A 9374-nucleotide genomic window follows, 5' to 3' on the forward strand; every position below is an offset into this window, starting at 1 on the left:
AGACGGTGCGGCCAGGAAGGGGAGGAGTTGAATGCTGAGGAAGAAGGTCTTCCGAGCGGCTTGATTTGTCTGAATGCTCCGTCAAACTCGACGTCGTGCCTAGCGCGAACTCGCTTCCGTCACTAACGCTGTTCTCGTCATCTACCGTATGCATACACGTATACGTCGTTCGGATAGCTGGGAGGTCCGGAGCGATTTGAGATAAGAGCGTTCGTAGAGCGTCCATTTTTTCAAATCCTGAAGAGTCTTCACAGGCGGGGGTTCCAACCACTCTCTTTATCAATACACCCTGTTTATGCGGGGGTAGACCATATAGGATTTGCAAATAAATCAGACTTTAGCTTACAAACTCTAGTTCTTTAAGATTCAGGACAATCGCATCCGGAAGTTTATCAAAGGTCCGAGGGCGCGGAAACGGGGTGCAGTACTGTACATGTATAGTTTGAATGTTGTCCGTCGCAGCGGTCCCGAAATGCCCTAAGATCCAAAAAGACGTGGCTCGCTATAAGCTGGGCGTCGTCAAATCAACGTCTTTTAGCTCTCACCGGCTGAGCGGTTCTCAAATTACCCTAAGATCGAAAAGATGTTGCTTTCGCTCTCAGGTGGTCGAGAGGTTGCGTCGTCAAAATAGCAGCTGCCTCGAAAGAACGTTCCAGGACTGGTCTCGCAGGTAAATTACGGAAAGTGAAAAAACTGCCGGCGTAATGTTCCATGTCATTCTTGGCAACACTCACTCGGAATTAATATCTATTCCCAGACACAGCGCCTTGCCGAGTCGAGGACTTAGAGGCCGGGGTGGGGCAGGCCGCGCAGCGGCGCCCCCCGAGCGCAGCGCAGCCAGCGAAGAGAGGGGCGGGCTCACGGCTATAAGTCCGCAGACGAGTGCAAACGCGCTAGTGTCCTACCTTTACTCCAATTTAACCGTACTATACTATCTGTACACGTATATAAGTCGATGCTATGTTACCTCAGTCGGGCAAAATAACGAGTGCCATTAAAAATCTGCCAGCGTATTGCTTTTATCAATATAGTTTGAATGTTGTCCGTCGCAGCGGTCCCGAAACGCCCTAAGATCCAAAAAGACGTGGCTCGCTATAAGGTGGAGAGAGCCTACGTACACAGTTTGGTGGCGATGAGTCAGCATTTTGTGCAGAGTCTTACAGAATCACGCTCTCAGTAGATACCGGTACTTTACTTCGAAGTAATAAATTTGCGCAGGAGACCTACAGCGCAACGGCCATTGCGTTACTTAATAAGTAAGAGGTCCCCGTAATCCAGCAGATTTCCGCTGACCGTCGGCTAAGTCCATTTTATGCATGTTGGGGAGTATAATTGTATAGTCGGTTAGCCAGTCGGGCAAAATACTCACTTCCATTTTTAATTAGTTCGGACCAGCGCGACGTGGCGTCTCATCATTGGTTGAAAATCTATGTCACGCGCTTTCTTTTCCGCTTAAGTACGCCAGAAATTCTCCCCTCATTCCAGAACCTGCCGTCTCGAGTAAAGATGGTGGTGGTTTCCCTGCAGTGCGCGATTGTCGGTCAGGCAGGAAGCTCGTTCGATGTGGAGATTGACGATGGCGCGAAGGTGAGCAAGTTGAAGGATGCGATCAAGGCGAAGAATGCAACGACTATCACGGGCGACGCCAAGGACCTTCAGCTCTTCCTGGCGAAGCAGCCCGTCGAAGATGAGAGCGGCAAAGAGGTCGTCCCTGTTTACCGCCCTTCTGCGGAGGAGATGAAGGAGGAAAGTTTTCAGTGGCTCCCAGACGAACATCGGGCTGCTCTGAAGCTGCTGGAAGGAGAATCTGATGACTACATATATGCGCTGACGGCCGGAGAACCGATTCTGGGCTCAAAGACCGTAACAACGTGGTTTTACACGAAGAACAACATGGAGCTTCCATCCAGTGAGCAAATTCACGTGCTGGTGGTGGTTCCGAAAGGTAAAACGACGCTCTGCAGCCATGGCAATCGGCGTGCACCCTCTTTGCCAGCAACTAACAATACACCGGCACCCGAACGTCTCAAACGATGGGCTGCGATCATGCAGGGTTCTGGAAAACCCCAAAACCTTGAAATATCAGGGGTATTTATTAAATAGCATGGGTGGGTGTTAAAATTGGATTTTTAGCACCTATCCCTTCACCAATTCTTTTAATTGGATGCAATTACTCCATGAATTGGGCGAACAGAATGGTTGGGCAAGCCAATCATTCTGTTTTGCACGCAGCAGTAATTTTCGACTTCTTTGCGGACTCTCATTCTCCAAAACTCTCCCCTCTCCTCAAGACCTCTGAAGCCTAGCCTACGCAGCATGTCGCTACGGACCGGCGCGATTCCAGCTAGCTCGGGGAACCTCCTGTCGTCATACAACAGAGGGATCTGACTGTTCGCCCCGGTCGGAAAGCTTCGCTGTCTGCGAGCCATGTGGATGTTCAACCAGCCAAACAATTTTGTATATTGCTAAATCTATTAATAGAATGTAGCTACTGAAATATTTGTTTTCTAAATCCTTACAAACTTCTAATATATGAAATTACCAAAGTTGACACTCTTAATTCACAAACTTCACAGTAGTGATTTTGCTCTGCACAGCAGGGTGGGATGTGCAGGTCTATCGATGCAAACAGTGTTTGCGGATTGACCATTGCAGAATGCCGTGGCTTTACGCCCCCTATACCATACTAAGCGCCCAATCAACGACTGCAGTGCACTGTACAAAAGTACGTCGGGGTTTTGATGCGATCGTTCACAGTTCTTCGGCCTGTGCTGAAGCAAGGAAATTTAAGAGTGATACCTGATTGGACCTCGACCAAGTTCTGGAGCTCGAGGCGATATGCTATTTGATGGATGGACTAGAGATTGATAAATCTGGATTGATAGAGGAGAGGGATAGTGGGCGGGTGAATGACTAATGGGTGGACTAGAACATGATGGGTGGATGGTTTTTTTAATAATCCTCAATAAACCCTTCCTGCAAACTCTCGGGGTGGGTGGGTGGTATAAACGGTTTTTTCCCGACCAATTTATCCCCAGTCCAGAACCCTGGATCAATGCAATGATTCGTCAGAAGAATCAAGAGGCGAACCAGAAGACCACGAGTGAAGACACCAAGAAAACAAGCAAAAAGCGGAAAAATCACGATGTCGACAAGACTGTGGGCTAGTCGAGTCTTTGTTGGGAAGATATGAAACCTATTTACAACTTCGACGATTCTTTCGACCTTCAACCAAGCGATATACCTGATGCTGACATCGAGCTACCCCTCGCTCGTATTCGTGACTTGCGGGAACTCTATGGAAAATTTCGAATGGGAAAGAAGCCAGAGGATTGTTTTATCGCCCCGATCCTTGAGACAGTCAGTCGTCTGCTTAAGAACGTCCGCATATTAGTCGAAGAGGACGTGGTTGGGAAGAACGTGCTCCTGAAAGGTCGATTCGAGTTCGTGCTCAAGCGTGGCACCAAGAGAATTTCACTTGTCCAAGCAAAGCGTGAAGATATGCTGCAAGGAATGGTTCAGAATGTGACGGGGCTCGAAGCTCTTGTGATGTCGAAGATCTTACTTTGACGTATGGCATTGTGACGAATTTTCTCGAGTGGAAGTTCTTGATCAGTGGCGACGAGAAGGTCAGAGAGCATGAGACTGTTCTTCCTCAAGCGAATACCATACCGTCGTTTGAAGGATTGAAAGAAATTGTGGGGAGAATTTACGCGATGCTGCAATAAATATCTTCCATATGCAATCCTTTTGCTTATTTTCTAATTGAGATCTTCTTACATGCACTCATCTGCTTAATCATGGCATCGAAAGGTATCTCTGATCGTCCACTCAACGATAGCACTTAAGAGCATCTAGAGAAATCCGTCAAGCTACCGGTGAAACTAAAGAATGAGAGATCAACAGAGCGCGCGCCACACCTCCAGGATTGAATCAAGTAATATTTGTTTTATTACTGATAAATATAAAGTTAGTAATATACAAAAAATGGCGTACTCACCTCAGCAATACCTCGCTAACAAAGAGCGTATTAAGGCTGCGCAGAAGCGCTACTATCAGCGCACACGTGAAACTCGACTGTCGTATCAAAAGAGCTACGACGATAAGAACAGAGCAAAACCGAACTTATTGATGAACCTAACAACGAAACCGAACTTAATTAATTATTTTTTTCTCAAATAAAAAGTCAATCCCAATATAGTCAATGACAATGGCTTAAAACCTCCAAAAAGGTATAACCCAAATATTTGAATTGATTAATTTCAGAATCTTTTGTAATGACTAAGATATAAAGTCGATCCTGATACATGATCAAAATATTATAAAGTCATATCTACGAAGAAGAATATAGCCAAGCATATATAGGCAACATGTTTGCATACGAGCTCGAAGGATTAAAGAGATTAAATATTCAAGCTATCAAATGGGGTAGTAGCTACCGTGTTAAGGTGCGTGGTAGAACGGGTAAGATGGTTTATGTAAGCAACGTTTCGCGCCCAATCAACCAGAAATTGGTAGCTAAGCAGTACAATGTTTCGACTGAAACCCTTGAGAAACACTTGTCGCCTGACTACAAGGCTGATCCTAAGTACCGTTTTTACAATGGTAATCACATGGAATCACACCTATATGAGGGTATTGAGGCTACTGATTTCTACGATAAGCTTGAGAACGTTCTTTCGACTCAGGCAAGTGCGTTCAAGGTAAATGTTGCTCTCGGGTACGAACTTGTGAGCAAGACTGATCCTGATGACACTCGCTACTTCTATCCGAATCTCGCTAACACTTATGTGTTCAATAAGCCTGTCGGCAGCGGGGCTGCCGTAGCTCTAGCGTCAGAGGAAGACGTTCGACTCAAAGAGTCACCAATACTAAGTTCCTTATCCAAAGGACACTTACAGCCCAAGACCAGGGCTCAAAGTTAACACCTTAACTTTTATGCTTCAAAACCAGAAGTGTTTTATTTACTATTATTGCGGCCAAGCCGCCTAGGGGTAAATGTATCTGTTTAACTATCTAGCATAGTTAAACCTAATCAAATGCATAACGTATGGCTTTCGGCCAAGGTACTGAGAGACCTTGTTAACTTTCCAGCTTATGTACTGAGAGTTTGTTAACTCTCCGGGTACTTCGTACCCCTGTGTGTTCCACACTATGTAACCCCGTTACACTCTCCCCCACTAAGATGAGAACATTCCGTTCTCGAAACTTTCCTCAGCGAGGTCACGTCTTGTTAAGACGGCGGAGGTTACTACACCTCACCCCAGCGTTGTACAGCTCCGTGAGCTCACAAACGCCTACGCATCGTTGATGTTCAACTTCTCGTCGTCGGCCCACGGCCCAATGTTTCAAGCGCAGCGCGCATCTTGCTCTCAAGCGGTCTCAGACCTACGCTCGCGCTCCGCGCCTACTCCAAGAGTTGCAAACCACTTAGAGCAATGCTCTTGACTCATTCGAGTCGTCAACAGCAGCTCAGCGGCTGAACACTCGCTTCACAAGCGATAGGTCGGTGGTTCGAACCCACCAGGGCACAGCCCTCTCGTTCCATGAACAACTGTTCACGCTTGGACAAGCTCAAGGGCAACACCCTTTTAGCTCAATGGTTGAGCGTTGGCTTTGAGAGCCACAGGTCGGTGGTTCGAACCCACCAGGGCACAGCCCTCTCGTTACATGAGCGATTGTCCACGCTTGAACAAGCTTAAGGGCAATCCCCTCTTAGCTCAGTGGTCGAGCTTTGGCTTTGGAAGCCACAGGTCGGTGGTTCGAACCCACCAGGGCACAGCCCTCTCGTTCCATGAACTACTGTCCTTGAAAGGACAAGCTTAAGAGCAACGCCCTTTCAGCTCAGTGGTCGAGCGCTGGCTTTGGAAGCCACAGGTCGGTGGTTCAAATCCACCCGGGCGCAGCCCTCTCATACCATGAGTAGTCCGTTCTCGGACTGACGTACGTACATCGCCCTTATAGCTCAATGGTAGAGCTCCGGCCTGTCAAGCCAAAGGCCAGTGGTTCGATCCCCGTCCGGGACACCACTTTCGCTGTTACAGCGCATCCACATTTGGATCATGCTCATCGAGCAAGTTGTTTCAAAACAACTATGCGTCTATCGAGACGCTTGTGCCTGAGCCTTGTTCAGCACAACACGAAGCACCTGCTTCCTTCGGGACCATGTCCCTAACACTACGAGGTCTCTCCACCTCCTGCTCCCGCTGCGAGCACCGCTCATACGTACGAGCTGGCTGCTGCAGCCACTGGTCAGAGCCTGAGCTCAACTACTGACCTGATCGCCCCCCACTCTAGTGGGAGGCGCCCAGCGCCTGGCGACGCTGTCGCACGCCATGGTGGCGCTTCGGCACATGATGTGCCCGGTCGTAAGCGTCAACGACGTCAGGGCAATCTTGCCGGAGGATAACCTCAAACTTCCATGAGTTCTGTGAGTGAGGGTAACCCCTCCACTTCACTAAGTACCGGGTACGACCCTGGCGTCTACGCCACGCCACAAGGCGTTCCACGTGAAAGTGGAGCTCACCATGCTCATCGAGCAGAGCAGGAGGAGGCCTTGCCTCAGCTGGGCTCTCGCGGGGAGAGCCAGCACTTGCCGGAACGGCGTCTGCGTCCATACGACGCCGGCGTCCACGACGCGAACGTTCACGTTCACCGCCCATCGGTCGATCTCGAAGAGATGATCCACCTTGTGGATAGGTTAGAGCCACCACTGTTGACTCACAACCAGGTCTCGGACCTTGAGCGTCCAGTCGCTCGGCTGAACGTTCAGCTTGCCTTGCTCCTGCATCTCGAGCACTTCGCTCCGCGACCTGTGGCTCTGCCACATGCTGTTGATCAGCCATCTGTGGATCCACCACTTGCTGTCGTTCAGCCTCCCGTGGCTCTACCACCTGCTGCCCTGCAGCTGTCCGTGGCCCAGCGACCGTTTAATGCCAACGCCTCCGCGCTCACTTGAGCAGGGTCTTGGTATGGCTTAAGCAAGCCAACATAGAAGACCGGATGCGTGCGCATCTTCTTCGGAAGGTTGAGCGTACCGTATTTGAGATCTCCTACTTCAGAGTGATCTCCTAATTCAGACTGCCCTCCAACCAATCACATATCGAGAATGGAACAGCGCACAAGTCTAGATCTCCTAATTCAGAGTACAAAAAACGTGCTAAACTGTAACTATCCACCCAGAAATTCGCAATGGCGCGCACTCCCCTCACGGCCAACGGAACGAAAGAACCCGTATTTCTGGCACTGGCAAGCCTCCCAAGAAGTTCAAGCGCGTTGCCATTTCATACGCCTACAAGCTTTCGGTTGTGGAGGGAACCTGATTGGGAGCTGCTACGACGGTTGCTGGAAGAAGTGCCCGTAGTGCGCCATGCTGTGGATACGCGTCACGACAGATAACTTCGTAGTTCCCGAAGAATAACTTGATAACTAAATTGTTTTGTTTAAATAATACGTGATAGAGATGCGTCGGTACATGTACAGATCTTGTGTATTTTGCAACAATACAACTTCAAAAATATTGGGTCTGAAGTAGGAGATCTCAAATACAGGTATACGCTAGGCCCTTCCTGGCCCGACCTGGAACGGTCCTATGAACCGAGGGTCTTAACTTCGTCTTGAAGACTGCAGACACTGCATGAGTAGGTAGGTTTTTAGCGTTTAATAAAACTTGGTCACCGACCTCAAACCTCTCAACATTGCTTCTGCCCTTGGCATCTGCATGTTCCTTCTGCGTGTCTTGGCTTTCAGCCATAGCGTCGCGTACTTGACGCATTACGCTCAGTCTCAAAGAGACAAAGTCATCGACTTGCTTGCGAACCGCAACAGGGCTGACATCAGCTAGCCGCTCGGCTATCCCTCCCCCATCAAGCCCTGAGCCACTGCGTGGCGGCGTCAGTGGGACGCGAGGGTTATCCAAGCCGTTCACATAGAACGGAGTGTGGCCTGTCGAGGCGTGCACTGCATTATTTAATGCGAACTCAACGAGTGGGAGCATCTGGCTCCAGCGTTTTGGCGCCTCAGCGCATGCGCTTCGGAGGGTATCCTCCACAGCGCGATTTACGCGTTCGGTCTGACCATCGGTCTGCGGGTGGTCCGCTGTGGACATGTCCAAACGAGTGGCGAGCACTCTGAAGAGGGACGTCCAGAACTTCGCGGTGAAGCGCGGGTCTCGATCCGAGACAATTGCCTCAGGCAAGCCATGTTGGCGAAAGACTCGGTCTAAAAACAGCAAAGCTGTACCTTCACCATCAATGGTGTCCGGCACTGCCGCTAAATGAGCCATCTTGCTCAATCGGTCTACAAAGACCACTATACCCGTGTTTCCCGCCTTATCCTTGGGAAGGCCAAACACAAAGTCCATACTCATGGACTGCCAACATCCCTTGGGGACAGGCAAACTCGCCAATGGCGCTGCCGTGCTCGGCGCGGACTTTGTCCGTTGACACGTCTCACACGTGCGTACATGGGTGCCGACCCACTTATACATCTTGGGCCACCAGTACATCGAGCTCACCGAGCCATAGGTCTTCTCCCGACCTAAGTGCCCGCCCACGGGCGTATCATGAACCTCATAGAGGATTCGATACTTTAGATCCTCATCATGAGGAACGACTACACGAGGGTTATCCTCAGAGTCGGTGCTGTAGTACAGCAGGCCGCCATCGAGTGAGTATCGATGCAGCCTCGCGCGTAAGCGCCCAGACAATTCCTTGTCAGAGTCTTTAAACTCTTCGCTCCCAAGAGCCCGTAGCAGCGCTACGCACATGTCGTCTTGTGCATACGCTCCGCGTATCAAGTCAGGCACTGACGACGTCACTGTCGTGACATGAGCTAGCTCGTAGTCCGGCCTGCGCGAGAGCGCATCGGCCACTACATTAAGCCGCCCCGGCTTGTACTTCACCTCGAAGTTATACTCGGCAAAGAAGGAAAGCCATCTTGCCATTCTCTGAGAGAGATGAGGCGACTGTGTCGCAGTGCGTAACGACGCATGATCAGTAAAGATCACAAAAGGCTTAGAGCCTAGCAGGTGTACCCTGAATTTGACTAGAGCATACTTCATTGCAAGTAGCTCTTTGTCATGAACTGGATAGCTCTTCTCTGCAGCTTTGAGCTGGCGAGACTCAAACGCGATCACGCGTTCACGCCCTTCGGCGTCTGCTTGTAGTAAAGCACAACCGATTGCAAAATCGGAGGCGTCACAGACGACGCTAAACGGACTATCCGGGTCCGGTAGCGCAAGGATCGGAGCCTGGAGAAGGCTCTCCTTCACAGCCTCAAAGGCTCCGTCGTGCTCGACGTTCCAGCACCATGGTGCGTCCTTCTTAAGGAGATCTGATAATGGCCGAGCCATCTCCGCGTAGTTCGCGCTGTAC

The 9374-nt window shown here is 50.0% G+C and overlaps 1 protein-coding gene across 1 annotated transcript; it reads left to right on the forward strand.

Moving 5' to 3' along the window:
• Positions 1-1506: 1506 nt before the first annotated feature.
• On the forward strand, positions 1507-2103 carry PITG_18547 (Crinkler (CRN) family protein; the record flags this gene model as incomplete). Its single annotated transcript, XM_002997612.1, has 1 exon — positions 1507-2103. One exon carries the CDS (start codon positions 1507-1509, stop codon positions 2101-2103), a length of 597 nt encoding a protein of 198 aa, XP_002997658.1.
• Positions 2104-9374: the final 7271 nt, after the last annotated feature.

This window comes from Phytophthora infestans, genomic scaffold, assembly GCF_000142945.1.
Source record: "Phytophthora infestans T30-4 supercont1.69 genomic scaffold, whole genome shotgun sequence".
In the NCBI taxonomy this organism is placed as follows: domain Eukaryota; phylum Oomycota; class Peronosporomycetes; order Peronosporales; family Peronosporaceae; genus Phytophthora; species Phytophthora infestans.